General features: G+C 46.6%; 1 protein-coding gene across 1 annotated transcript in view; it reads right to left on the bottom strand.

The window, feature by feature from the left end:
• Positions 1-5,468, bottom strand: part of LOC135250346 (unconventional myosin-XVI-like) — a 123,978-nt gene extending 118,510 nt beyond the window's left edge. The window contains 1 exon segment of the mRNA XM_064326547.1: positions 5,142-5,468. Coding sequence (XP_064182617.1) covers positions 5,142-5,214 — 73 coding nt within the window. The 5' untranslated portion in view covers positions 5,215-5,468.
• Between the last annotated feature and the right edge of the window lie 9,494 nt (positions 5,469-14,962).

The following is a 14,962-nucleotide window of genomic DNA, read 5'->3' as shown; positions in this document are numbered from 1 at the left end:
TATTTACACACAGTATTGATATGATATATGATTCAAAGCAGGCACACATACATCTGGAAATGCTCTGAAAAATCACACTCATACGAAACACACATGCAGGCATGCAAATGCTTCATATGAGCATTTAATGTGTTTGTGTGCGAAGCAGTATTTGACATCCAGATGCACTGAAATGCCTTGCGGACAAAGGCAACTCTGCACGCATGCAGTCATGTCCTGTAGATGTTTCGAAGGGTGGGGGTTGAGAGGAATGAGTCAATCGCAGGGTATTCAGTGGGAGTTTTAAAATATTAGACATCCTAAAGGCATCTAAGCTCATCCAGAAGTCACACACATACAAAATAGACACACACACACATGTACAGCATTGCATATACATTTAAGAGCTATTCATGTGTGCATATGGATGCACTTCATATGTGAGTGTGATGCTCCGTATACATGCCTGAATAGTGTACAGAACACATGAGCGAGCATGTCATACTAGTACATGCCAGCATTTCATTGTATTGTGTGTGAGGTACAGTATGAATTAGGTCCCTAGTGGCGTCTCATAGAAATGTGTGTGCTTTCAAACAGAGAGGATCCTCGGCTGTGCTGATGAATCTTTACAGAATGTTTTGCTTTCGCTTTTGGCTCTAACCCCATTAGCTCAGCAAAGCTGAAAGACGCCCACACCAAACTAATTCAACATACTGGCGTTAATATAAACATAAACGCTACTCTGCCTACATTCACAAATGAACAACAAACTGTCTTGATACTGAACAGAAATTCCCCTCCTTCTGGAGACTTTATGATGGACCTTTAAAGACCATTCTATGCCACAGCCACTCTAGTGGCCAGCGGTGGTTGCTTGTATTTTTTCCAGTACAACATAAAATTCTAACCATGTATCCCAAAGCATTCTTCAGAGCCTTCAGCTTGCTTTCCACTTCATTTTCTGGACTACAGGCTATGAAGATGGATCACGACCCAAATTGCAGGGAAAGGTACACCCATTTGACAGTCATAAATCAGGACTTCCCTCCATTCTGCCGGCCCGTGCAGGAACAGCGGTGCCATCGTTTTGATGAGCGGCGAACGCGCTTGTCATCAGGGGGGGACTGCCGGCTCGAATCCGGAGAAACGGCAGTTGCGTCTTTCGACAGGCGCTCACGCAAATTGCTCCTAGGGGAATCCCTTTCGCACAATGCGATCCCAGAATGCGGACCGGTTTGTTGGTATGGCACTAGGAATGAACAGCATTTGCATGCGTGCGACCCACTGCAAACATAGAGAAGGTGGCAGCTGATGGAGGGATTGGGCTCAGGTGTTATGGAAAAGTGGCGGATTTATACTGCGGGATTTAAATGTCAGAAGGATGCATTTATCTGCCAGGGATTCAATCTGTGATTCTTGTGTGAAGCCCAGGTAATTATTAAAATACAACGTTAAACAACCCAGGCTGAGGGGTAGGAAAGGTAAAAAAACACATCTGTAAACAAAGTCCTATGCTTCACAGCAGAACAGAAGAATAATGGCTCTACTAGCCTTTGTTCCATATTTCCAAGTAGCTCCCCTGCAAAGCTGTACTGTAACTCCTCAAACAAAACCTAAGGCACGGGGTGGAACAAGCCACGTTCAAGCAGTTTAACTCCACATCCACACTAAATGGGTATTACATAATAATAAAAATATTTTTAGGATGTTTTAACACATTCAAATTGTATATTGTGTGACCAGATTGATTTAAAATGTCACCATAAAAAATGGAATTAATGTAAAAGAAAAAACCCACTCCAGCCCAAGTACAGGCCAGGGTTAGCGATTGAAGCACTTGTGTACAGTGTTCAGACTGCCAAACATTAAATGAGGGTGTTAGCTGTTAAAACAGATGGTTTTAAAACATCAATACTCAATCCTCACTTCTCCAGTTTTAAATACATACAGATTGCGTTGTTCTCAAGTTCCTATACATAAGAAAGGGATGTATAACTCGTAAAGTCATTTGAATCAGTGAAAACTATTTTATTCTATCCAATGATGCAATGCCCTTGGATGCTTCTCCCATTCTTCATATTCTTCTAACTTGTATTCTGTAGAAGTAGCATATTTGAGACAATTTAGTGTGTGTGCATGTGTGTGTGGTTCAGCTTCAGTTGTCTGAAAAATGACTGCCATGAAATTATTTTTTTTTCAAGTATAACCTATTTATCATATGTTGCTGCAGTAAAACACAAACCACACATCCAGACCATGATCCACTAGAGTGAACTGCCACTAGTTGTGTAGGGGGGTGCGTGAACTGTACCACACCACACATGTTAAGCATTGTGACATGCGCTGATGGCTAAGAAGGTGACAAGAAGGCTGCAGGCGCACGAGCCCACGCACACACACACACACACACATCCTCTACGCACAGTGCCGTTCCCCTACCAACATCAGTGCTTACACACACATTTGCATGCCTCAACTGAGATGCCTCTGCTTTAACTGCACCACATCTCCCAATAATACCGTAAAGCTGCCCTAATCACCATATAAACCATTAATGTGGATTGTAAACACCAGTCCCAATTTGCATGGCACAGGTACCCAGTGTAACACTGAATAATGAAAAGCGACACAGGACCATGCTACTGTGACACTAATAGTTAGTTGGGGTAATGATCTGAAGCTGTCAATTTAATACGCACACACACACATGCTCTTTCTCTTTTTCTGTCTTTCTCTTTGTCCAGAGACTTAATTTTGGAGTCCCTCAAGAGCAAGGCTCTCAGTATTAATAAAGCATGAAATTATATGGTCTGTCCTCATTTCTCCCTCTCATTCTTTCGTCCTCAAAGGAAGAGTGGACATTCCTGAGTACCAATTAAAATATTCTTTACATTAAAAACCCAGAATGCCAAAAAGGATGTAACCATTAACTATTTCAGCAGTGCTGACTTTACCACAGAGAAGCAGTCTATGAAACCAGACTGCAAAGGCGTCTTGAAAACGAAAGCCAATCTGCCATGCAGTGCTTCAGATCTAAACAAGTGCAGAGGTCAAGGGAAATGCTAGTCATTTGGAAGGTAACTTGAGAGTGTCGCTTGAAGCAAACCGAACTGAATTTTTCTATAGCGCTGTACCCTGCAATTAACGCGGACGTCTGTCTTGCCGTGACTCAATTCGGTAACGCGGCATAGGATTTCGCCCTGGAGAGCACTGTAAGCCGGGATCTATTCTGTGCAGGCACCTCGCGAGATAAACAAGGGAGATAATCGTTTCATTTGTCAATGGCCTCTGCCTCTCTCTGCTTCTCGGTCTCCCTCTTGAATACTTCTAAAGTGACATCACTCTAGATGCCAGTACCACCTTGTGGGGCGGGGGGGAGTGCTTGGTGCCGCTGCACGAGAGATTCATGATCGATTTAGCTCATTAACCACACTTGCTGAGGAGAACGAAAAAAAAGAAAAAAAAAAAACACTTAGCGCTCAGAAACTAGCCCATTCCTGTTGCTGCCATGACCACTGTCTCCCCGAGCGACCGCTGCTCACTTGTGCAACAGCCTAAATATCAAAAACACCAGGGATATCTGGCCTGAGGGCCAGCCAGCGGACAGATGACCACTGTGGTCCTGCTCTATCAAACCATCATTGTTATTTCCTGCAGCCTTTCCCAGGCCGAAAGATGATACTGCTTCATTAACTTGAATGTTTGACAGCGACTCATACGACGATACGATAAACCGATTGTGTTCCTCAACTTGTCTAGTCCAAGCTTGGCTATCCAAATAGAGCACAGCCCAAAAACTATGGAAGCAGCAACACTGTCAGTGAGAGAGGGAGAGGGAGAGAGAGACTATGTGCAAGTTGAGTATTTTTTTTTTAAGGAAGAGGTTTCCTTTGAGACCAGAGGCCTGTCTGACCTCAGTCACCCAACGCTAGATATGATTCCATCGAGTTTCAAATATCCCCCCCAGTGGCTCTGAGCAGTGTGCCGGACCCGACCCTCCTCCTCCTCTCCCCCCACCCCTGCTGAATTTTACTCTAAACAAACTCATCTGGTCGCTAGGCAACCTCCTGTTCTACGACAGAAGGCTTGTCAACTGCTACTGTCAGATGAGGGAGAGAGAGAGAGAGTTATACAGAGAGTGAGGAGAGTGTGAGAGAGAGACTGAGAGAGACAGAAAGAGAGAGTGAGAGACATCGCAGAGCATGCTTAAATTCTCACTTCACCTGTGAGAGGTAGATGTCTTTCTTCTGCAAGAGAAAACCAACCTTTGATTGTTTCATTTGCCCAAGACAGGCACGTTATCCATATTATCATGTATGCTTTAACTACAAAACTACAGTAACTACAGGACAAAAACACACAAAAAACTGTCCTTCAGTGTTGACCAAGTAATGGTTTGCCAATCCCTTTTGGAAAGGATACTCTAGTGTAGTTTCTGCACAATGATCTTAATTTTACAATTCAGCAAATGAATATGCACAAAGCATCACTAGGTGTGATACTATGATAATGTTCAATTCGAGCATGCCACACACATGCACGTGCAGACACACACGCACACATGCATGCACACACATTCACACACACACAAGCTCTGCCCTGGACAGGGAAGCTGCACGTGACCCATGACAGGGTGAACTTCCATGTCATGACCTTTCCAACTGGACCGGGAGAACAAACTCCGCTAACCGTTTCTCGTTAACCTCACCCTGACCTTTAACCCGTCCGCTGGGACTTTGGTACATTGTAAAATATAAAGAAATTGCCTGGCTGACCAAAAAGTGCATTTGGCTAAATAGATATTAACTATGCAACAACTGTGCCTGCTTCTGTAGATCCTGTTTTTTCAAATGCTCTGGAAATAACATCCATTTTACATGCATCATAATTCAGTCTCTGGCTCTGCAACAAATGACATTTCCTGACCTCCCGATTTGCATGCATATTAGGGTTAATACACGAGCGGCTTCAGCCCTCCCCCAAAGACTAGGCGTGGAAGATTAGTCAAATCTAGCATTCATCAAGAGCCATTCCCCAAGACCGTGGCGCCGTGAAATCACAATGCAAAGGAGGCACCGCGTGCTCGTTTGTAGAAAAACCCTGCAAAATGTTTACACATTTAAACAATGAAGAAGAAAGGAAAAAGAAGACAAATCAACCTGACGTCCATCCTATGCGCTCGCAGGAGTACACATGTCCGGAGCCTGATTTGGCTGACATACGCTGACACATCCTTCACCTCTCCCGGTATATTTAGATCAGGAAACCGCGCGGCGCATCTCTGCTGATTTGACGCCGCTTTTGCCGGCAAGCGAGACGCGCGGAGCGCCTGCCTCGTCTTCCTCTGCGAAGGGGCGATGAAGAACGGCCGCGCAACGCCTCTCCGCGCCGCAGAGAAACCTGCGATCCTGTCAGACTCCGCACCCGTGCATTGCAAAAGAAATTAAATAAATAAGAACGTAAAACATGCCCTGACGGTAAACCTATCCTGTAAAGGGTGAGGGAAAGGAGGAGGAGAAGGGGGAGGAGGAGGAGGAGGAGGAGGAGGAAAAGGAAGGGGGGGGTGAGGGGGGGGGGTGAGGGAGGGAGGTGGGTGGGTAGTTCCTAAAACAGAAGCGTGCGCGACCGTGTACCTCTCTCTGCCGCCAAAATCAATTTCACACTCCCTCACCTCCCGGTCTCCATGATGTAATGCGTTCGCTCGTTTTTTCTGTCGCCAAGGCAACCAGGAAGCGCGGCAAGGACATGTCACCTCAGACCCCTCCCACCCCTCCCTCTGCCCTTGCCTTCCCTGTGCCATCCCAAAACGCCCGTGCACACAGAAAGACGTTTCACCTTCAGGTGCTGCCAAACAGTTTTAGCGGGGGCGAGCAGGGAATTCACTATTAATGCAGACCCCTGCAGACCCCTGATAACTGCAACTAAAAATAGTACACTCCCCACCTCCCCCCTATAACCAGCACTACTTCTTTACAAAGAGTACCTCTCTTCTGTCAATATACCAATTAATTCTCCACACTACCAAACCACCCCTCTACCCACACTTTGATGCAGTCTATGATAATGTCCTAATTGTCCTTGAAAGATGTATTTAAACACAAGCTTGCCCTGTATTCCCCTCGGCTGACAAACTGTACTGGACTGGGTTAGTGAACCACTGTGCTGGACTGTGAAGTAGGGCAGGTTTGGATTAGTAGACCACTGCACTTGACTGTGAAGGAGAGCAGGTTTGGGTCAGTAGATCACTGTACTGGACTGTGAATGAGAGCAGGTTTGGGTCAGTAGACCACTGTACTGGACAGTGAAGGAGAGCAGGTTTGGGTCAGTAGACCACTGTAGGACTGTGAAGAGAGCAGGTTTGGGTCAGTAGACCACTGTACTGGACTGTGAAGGAGAGCAGGTTTGGGTCAGTAGACCACTGTACTGGACTGTGAAGGAGAGCAGGTTTGGGTCAGTAGACCACTGTACTGGACTGTGAAGGAGAGCAGGTTTGGGTCAGTAGACCACTGTACTGGACTGTGAAGGAGAGCAGGTGTGGGTCAGTAGACCACTGTACTAGACTGTGAAGGAGAGCAGGTTTGGTTCAGTAGACCACTATGTAGGACTGTGAAGGAGAGCAGGTTTGGGTCAGTAGACCACTGTACTGGACAGTGAAGGAGGTCAAAGCTGCCATGAGAAGTAATCATGTGTTCTCACCGGGCACTCTACAGTCTGCACTAACTGGGTCAAGGTCATGTTTGTGTATTCACTTAATTTCCTCAGAAACACCTCCCCTGCCCCTCCCACCAGCACTTTCCCAAGTGTGTCAGTTGACTTAGAAAGTTACACCATTATATTTTTAGTACTTGCCGGTGCAGAATTCTTTAAAAAGAATACAAAAAGCAAAGAGAACAAACTGGTTACAATTCACAAAATACACTTCTGAGGGGAGTGCTATCAACTGCTTTTGATCTTTTCTATAAAACTCAATACAATGTTCAGTAATTAGCTACATTAGCACATAACATTAAACTGTACTTCTGATGCAATTTTGTGCACTTGTAACTCTCCTGTAACAGAATGTGGCTTGCAATTGGGAAAAGACATGCTGGTTTGTAGTATATTAGAGCGGTTCACTCAGGTGAGCTTCAGGTCTCATCGGCAGGTATGGTTGACATAGCAACAACCCTAAAGCAAATCATAAATGGCCAATTCCAGACAGGAGGAGAAAAAAAAGAAACTTTTCTGTTTTGATTATATATGGGAGATGTGTTAATAAAACATTCTGGTTTTCCATTCAAAGTGAAAAAAGGAAAGAAAACACATACTTATTTCTACCCTGCCCACTTGCTTGAACCACACAGCACAATTAGCGTAGGGTTCACAGAGGCTGATATTTTACATTGATTCAGCTAACAATATGTTTAATTATATTAGCACTGCTTAATTTTACATCATGGATAATCATACTTAATTACACTTGGTATGTATGTGCTGTCATTCAAATTAATATATGTTTAATATGCTGTCTTTCTGTGTGCCTTGTGCCTTGTAATCTTGTGCCTGATGCCTTTAACATCGTAATTTCCTGCTTACCCATCCCAATAATTTTTACATCATCATCATCATGCCTATCAGTTCATTAATTGTTCTTACAATGACAACCATTTGACCAATTTCTCCTCAGTAATGCACATTTTACAAAGCAGAGATCATGCCACATTTAGATCAATGTCAAAGAGTCCTCCTGGTTGCTATGGTATAGACATGAGATCAAAGGGAATTTGTTTGCATTTTTTGCCCATCAAAAGTGATAAATGGGACTAGGGAGGATAAACAGCTCTGTAGCGTTTAGCTTCATGTCAGTGCTAGCTTCCACTAGTATTTGACTGACTATTTTAATGTATTATTCAACACGCTAGTGTTTTAGATGCTGTGCAAGCCTAATCAGAGCGGTTCTGATATGTAGCACAGAAGGCGTGAACAAACTTTTTCAGGCATGATCACGTGACCACGTCTGCTCAGTAGTAGCGTTGGACCTGCCAGTCACAGCGAGAAACATATTCCCCTTCTAGACGCCCAGCAAAAAAGCAATTTTTTTTTTACTCTCGTTCATGCTTCATCTCACAATACAAAGAGCTAAAAATTCACACTGCTCCCTGGATGATTATTCTAGCGAAGACAGGCGTCACATCTAGAGCGAAATGTAGATCACAGCTTCAGTGCTGCTACCCAGAGACAAAAAGTGTAACTTCCACAATCCTAGCACACAGAATCAGGCCAGTCCTGATTATTTCAGACAGCGTGCATGAAACCTGCTACACAAACATTTTCTGAAAATAAAAACTGCATCGCAGTACTCATATGGTATTCCTGAGTTGGGTCAGATCTGCGAGTTTCCGTGGGGACCAGCATGAACTGAGCGCATATATAACCATTAGAAAAAATAAAAAATAAACGACTAACTCAATAAATAAATAAGATTAATTCCAGTTGTTAACAGAGCATCTATGCAGCGAAAGCCTTTGGCTGCTTCACACTGTGGAACAGACCCATAAAACTGTCTGAAAGGCTCTTTTGGTAAGCTCATGTCATATTAGAGCATCTGACCTGGAAGAATCGCCTCCATTTGTCATGGCGATGGCTCTGCCACACAAGACGCCATTGATCTCTGGGCCCTTGTGTGAGCAGCCTTTGATTCTCAATTGTGTGAGAGAGAACGGGAATGTGCATGTGCGTTTGAGTGCGAGCGTGTGTATGCGTGCGTGTGTGTGCATCTGTAGACACAGGTAGATGTTCAGCAGCTGTGGTGTGTGACAGCTCGTCAGCATGTGTGAACAGTGTGTGCGGAATGGTTCCACCCCCTGAAGGACAGCACCATCAGTAAACATGTCTGCCGAGGGCAGATTCCACATCAGCATGATGGGACACATTAATCACACTGCCTGCTGGGATTTGGGGGATTTTTGGGGTCCGCGACAGAGAGTCACTTATAAAGCGCTCGCCATATTTCCCATAATCCCCCATTTGGAGAGCAAAAGAAGTGTTAAAGTCCAGTGGCTCACGTTCCGGCTTATTCCCCCAGGTACAAGGCCAGGTGAAGTAAAGCCGTTTCACCCATGAGTGCCTTCGCTCTGAAAAAGGCTGTCCACTCGTGTGGTGCAGATATATCACATGGCTATGGGCCATTTCTTCTGCTCCCCCAGGTGTCAAAGAGGTTTAAAAAGGTTGAGAAAAGGAGCTTGGCTTCTAAAAATGGAGCAGTCATGGTCGTGAACCCCAACGTGGCTCCTCCTACCTTTTTTTGACACAAACCCGGCAGTCGGCCCAATGAAATTCAGTCATGAAGACCCACCCCCGCACCTCAGCTGGGATGCATATATGGGGTTTCTTCATGTTAGCCCTCCCCAATACTGCTAATGATTGGGTCCTTGTGATGGGGGATATGCTCCAGACTTTTGGTGTGGCCCCCGGAGCAGCGGTCAGGTGGTCACCCCCCCCCCCACCCCCAGCGGCCCTGTCAGACCTGTCAATTCTAACAGCGCATAGGGATTTAGAAGCAAAGCTGACAGACCACACCCTATAGCCTGAGATCTGCCCATAACACAGGGTGGTGGTCGATCCACTAGCCCCACCCAAGGACTGACACTAAGCAGGGGCAGGCTGAGCATATCCCTGCCAGTGTCACGCCAAGAGTAACTTCATCTTACTTTTACCCCATCAGCGTGACCTACTTCAAATTTAAAACCCACACAGAAAAAAACTGAATTCTTTCATCTCTGTAAAAAAAAAAAAATAAACGGCTCCCTTGTTAGATCAAAGCAACTGATTTAAGGAGAGTGCTAAACTGATTGAGTTAAATGAGCAAGAAAAATTCTGGGTTTTTTTGAGCTGCAAAAAAGTATAGTACAGCTAGTCAAGACATCATAGACCACTACTCAGGAAAAGGTTCCATGCTAACAGTCCACTCTCTCAAACTCTGTCTCTCTCTCAATCTGTATGTGTTGAGTGTGCATGTGTGTGTGTGTGTGAGTATATACTATATGTATGTGAGTGTGTGTATATATGTGTGTACTGTATGTGTGTGTGTGTGTGTGAGTATGTACTATATGTATGTGAGTGTGTGTGTATATATGTGTGTACTGTATGTGTGTGTGTGTGTGTGTGTGTATTGTGTGTGTCTGTTTGTGTGTTTGCAGACGGAGTGCATCAGGAATTCTGGTCTCGGAGTGCTGAGCTGACATGGCTGAGCTCATTTTCCAGTGACCCAAGCAGCCGGGGGTCCGCTCCGCATGCACCTGTCCACAGAGAAATTCCACGGCTCTGACTGGCTACCAGCTGCTCCAGGCTGACACTGCAAGCCCCGACCGGCCCAGACACCGGCCCTGACCCCGTTACCCCCGCTGGTGCGCGGTCCAATTATAGCCCGGAGACAGGAAGAGGAACCGAGCCTGCAGGGCCAAAGGGTCGCATGGCAGCAGCCAGAAAATCAGAAGGATGGTTCCTGAGGCTCTTCGAGATTAACCGCCACAGTTTGACACCAGGAACACGACCACTGGCTCTATGACTCACATGACATGGGGCGGCATAGACTGCCCCAGCACACCCAACTGTCACCAACACTCCCAATCTGCTCCAGTGACACAATAATGTGAAAATAACACACAAGTCCCAACGTATCCCCAACGTCACACTGACACAGCTTTCTTAAACCATCTATGCTACTATGCTACATATTATGTATTGAGTACTACACACAATGTCCCAATGCATCGAACAAAACAGAACATTCCCATCTACCTCTGCTGAGGGGTCCGCACCATTACCCTCCAAGATGGACACTTTAAAAAGTTGGTGAGACTGTGACAAACATGAGCGTGTTTTTTTTATTTTTTTATTTTTGAATGAATAACTAGGTACACTGGTGTCCATGTGCAAACCCGTTGCTGAACAATGCCTCCGCTACACATTTATACAGGTATAAAACTCGATATCCCAACAGCCCCCAAAATTTCACCAACACAACATACCTGATCCTATTGGCAGCGTGAGTATGGACTCCCTACCTATCTAATTGAATGTCCCACAGTGCTAGCCTGGATCTAACAGGTGGCTGCGGGGATTGTTTTTCATGAAAGATGCATGCATGTCATTGGTCTGAAAAGAAGTGTTCAGAGTTTGAGGGCGTAAACTTGCTGGTGGGGTTCCAGTGTTCTGTCACAAGGACTTCTGAAAGGGAGGTTGAACCCGATCCCATTGCCTAAACAGGACCAGGGGCTCAGAGGGCCTGAAATGGATATTTTGCCCCAGCTAGATCACAAGGACAAGAGGCAAATTTGGAGGGCCAAACTGCTCTTAGTACGGGAGGTGGACTTAAACCACATACCCAGGAGTGAAGCCTGCTCATTAAACCCCTCATCCCGGAAAATCACTTCTCCGACAGTGGTGGGTCTTCCGACGTGCCAGTCAATCTGACAGCACTGTTTTCATGCTATTTTTACTTCCTTGTAAACAGCGTGATATCCTCTCTGCCATTAACTTCAAAGGACGCAGACGCCGCGGCGCACCATTCCTTCATTCTGACCCATTAGCGTGGTTCAAGGCTACAGAACCGCAAAGCTCACCGCCAACGCCGGACCAAAGCCATGGCGGGATCCAGAGCGGGGTGAAAAAGACCGAAAGCACGCGCGATTTTCCTTCAGCTGAACGCGGCCCTGCTGGGCTTACTGCTCTGCCGGACAGTCATGCTGGTTTCCACGTCTTTGATTCCGGATTCTCCACGAGGAGCCGAGAGGCACAGTCAGGACGGCTGTCTGTCAGGCGAGATGCAATATTTATGACCACTGTCAAGCCACCTCCATTTTTCCTTTTTTTTCCAGAGTCGAGCCATTTTAATCGAAAACTGACTGAGAAAAGCCATTTTAGGCGAGTGCCTTCCATTAACGCACAAAGCCATCCTTCTGATCAACCCGGGTTAAGATTATCGCATATTCATTAGCACCTATCTGGTCGCCAGGGCGATTTCGGGCATTCATCATCCGTCGCTTATCGCCCGAGTTCTGATTTTGGCTCCGCGACAGCTGATTAAGCGGGGCGCACAGAAAGGGGGCCCCTCCAATAAAGACACGTCGCCCCTCTTCTTATCGGCCGGGTGCAAAAAGTGACGTTTTTAATTTTCGCTGATGAAAAGGGAACACACTGAGGAGAATTGGAAACATTCATCACACGAACTCCGGCCGCCACCGACGCCGGGAAGAGCAGCGTTTGGACAGGAACGAGCGCGGCCAGATTGAACCCTTTTAGAAAGGCTGTCTGCTCTGTGACACAGCTGCTTCACAACAAGAAAGCATCTCAATTCAGTGCCAGGGAGAGGGAAAAAAAAAAAAAAAACCGAGTCTTTGTTTTTCTATGGTGGATAAGCTAAGATCTGAATTGCACTAAGCAGCCTACTGTACCAACTGTTCAGCTCCCCAAGGTCCTTTTGGAGGGGGGTATGTGGTTAGGAGAGAAAGGAGTGAAATTTATGCCAACTTTTTTAAATAAAACCATCACCAAAGGCACATTGATAACCATAAAAAATGCTACATTTTAAATTGCTACAGTATTCCCTCACTGCCTGCCTCTGTCTTATAACTTATTTAAAATAATGTTTTTAGACACAAGAAGCACTGCATGACCGGGTGGTGGGAGGGGGCCGTTTGTGCAAAGTGTGTTTGGTGAATAGGGCCCGTGTTGTGATCTCACTGCCAGATTGGCGTGCAGAATCTCAGGAAGCAGATGGGCTTCGATTGGCCTGGTGTGTTCTTCCAGACCGCGGTAAACATTCAGAGATTCGGGGGCTGGTAGTCGTAGTCATTGAGAAACCGACCCTAAATCAGGTTAATGTAAAGGATGTGTTGCAGCCCTGTGCCCCTGGATTCCCTTCACGAGCCTCTAGCGGCGTCTCAAAGGCTCCGTCCGCGGCAAAGACGCGCTAAACTTTTACGGAGCTCGTGTGCACATCAGACTCGCTCAGTACCCACTTCAGCATCTGGGAAGTACAGCCCTGGGTCGTCCACCCCGCACCCCCCGAAAGGGGCACGGTGCCCTACCGACACCCCGGAGGCACGTCCCATTGCAGCAGGAAGTTGTGCAAACAAACAGAGCTTGTCCAATTCAATTGGTTCTGAGCGGGACTCACAAGCACGCTTTAAATCTGAATAACAAAAGGACCGCAACGGCAGAAGAGAGCCTGAATTCCCACACTGGAGCGCACCGCCTCGCCACAGAACGACCAAAGCGGGAACCTGAAGGCTTTCACGAATAAACGCAACGGCCCATTGGACCCGACAAATCAATTTGAATATCAACAAAAATATACAGATGCACAACTGAGTTACGGAGGACAGATTCAGATTTCTCTTTGACTGGTACAAAAAAAGCACATGTTTGTTCGGGTACGGAGCACCTTGCTATCGAGCAGCGCTCGAGGCCTGACTCGTGACCTCACAGACTCATCTGAAGCGTCCGTCGGTCCGCCTACCTCGCAGTGCCGAGCGGTGTCCAGGTGAGGCTCTCCTGTCCAGCGGGGAATATTCCAGAGACAATCACGGATCCTCCTCAGCAACAGCTCTCCCCTCATTCAGTCCCATATGCACAGACCCTCCACAGCCAGCCCACCAGAGAGAGAGAGAGAGAGAGAGAGAGAGAGAGCAGAGAGAGAAGGGCAAGAGAGTGAACAAGAAAGTGGGAGGAGCAGTGAAAAACAATGTGAGAGTGAGAGGAGGGGTAATTGGGAAGACAGTGAAAGAGAGTAAGAGTAGTAAGCGTGCGTGTATCTGTGTGTGTGAGAGGGAGACAGAGGAAGAGAGAGAGAGAGAGAAAGAGGGGGAGAGGGAGAGTGAGAGATGGGGTAAAGAAAGAGAGACAGACCCAATCTCTAATTACAACTGCTTAGCAGAAGCCCAGCAGCTGGTGAGGGTGTCAGTGGAGTTTCTGAGCTGAGAGGGTAGAGGGGAGCTGGGGTTGTTAATAATACGCCTGTAACCCCCCCTCGGACTCATCCCAAACGGTACGGGAGTAATGGCAGCCTCCGGCGCCAAAAACCACAAGGCACGGAACGAGAGTGGCGCTCTTTGTGCAGTCTTACTCCCTCTGCTCCCCCAATCCGCACCATACCCCCCACCCCCTTCAGCTGGTAGCAGTGTAGCTGCTCCTCATCAGCATGACAAAGGCAGCCAGTTGACCCAACAGAGCCCAGTCCCGGTTCCCAGAGGACCCCCCGAAACAAAGCTGTGACACACTGGGACTCCCAGAATCATCCCAGCGGGAAGAAGGAAGGACGCCTTCTTAAAGGGAAAGTGCGTGCGCGCGGACACGTGTTGTTTGCGCGTGTATGTGTGTCTGAGTGTATGCACGTGCGTGTGTGTGTGTGTGTGAGAGAGAGAGAGAGAGTGAAAGAAAGAGAGAGTGAGGAAGAGGGAATGAGTTAGACTCAGAAGTGGAGAGTAACTTGGAAAAATAATATCGGGACACAGAACGCCACAATGCACAGCTTTCTATCACAAATCAGCTAAAAGAGAAGCAGGATACTAGTGCCAGTAAATATACTGAGAAACAGACGCACAGACACACACACACACACAAACATACACACACACGTGCAAACACACACACACACACACACACACAGTACCATGAAATAGCAATAAAATAAAAGTTTGCGGTACAGGTTAAATAGCATGAAATTGACTGAAGATTGAACAGATGCACTTGAAAAGCTGTGGCTGCAACCAGTGCACACATGGACCAGCAGGAGGGATGCAGAGGGCTCTGTCACATCAGATTACATGTGTAAGGCTGATAGCTGGTAGTGCTGATGAGCATGTGTCTGTTTCCTGCTTCATTCATATCGAAACAAATATGGAAGGTTATCCTAGCCCTGGGAACACAACAGTGAAAAACATTTTGGCAAAAGCCCGCAGTTAATGTCAAAATCATTACTGGAGAACTGAGATTCCCT

Source organism: Anguilla rostrata, chromosome 3 (assembly GCF_018555375.3).
Source record: "Anguilla rostrata isolate EN2019 chromosome 3, ASM1855537v3, whole genome shotgun sequence".
Lineage (NCBI taxonomy): Eukaryota > Metazoa > Chordata > Actinopteri > Anguilliformes > Anguillidae > Anguilla > Anguilla rostrata.
Note: the sequence above shows the minus strand (reverse complement) of the source record. Positions and strands in the feature narration are given on the sequence as shown.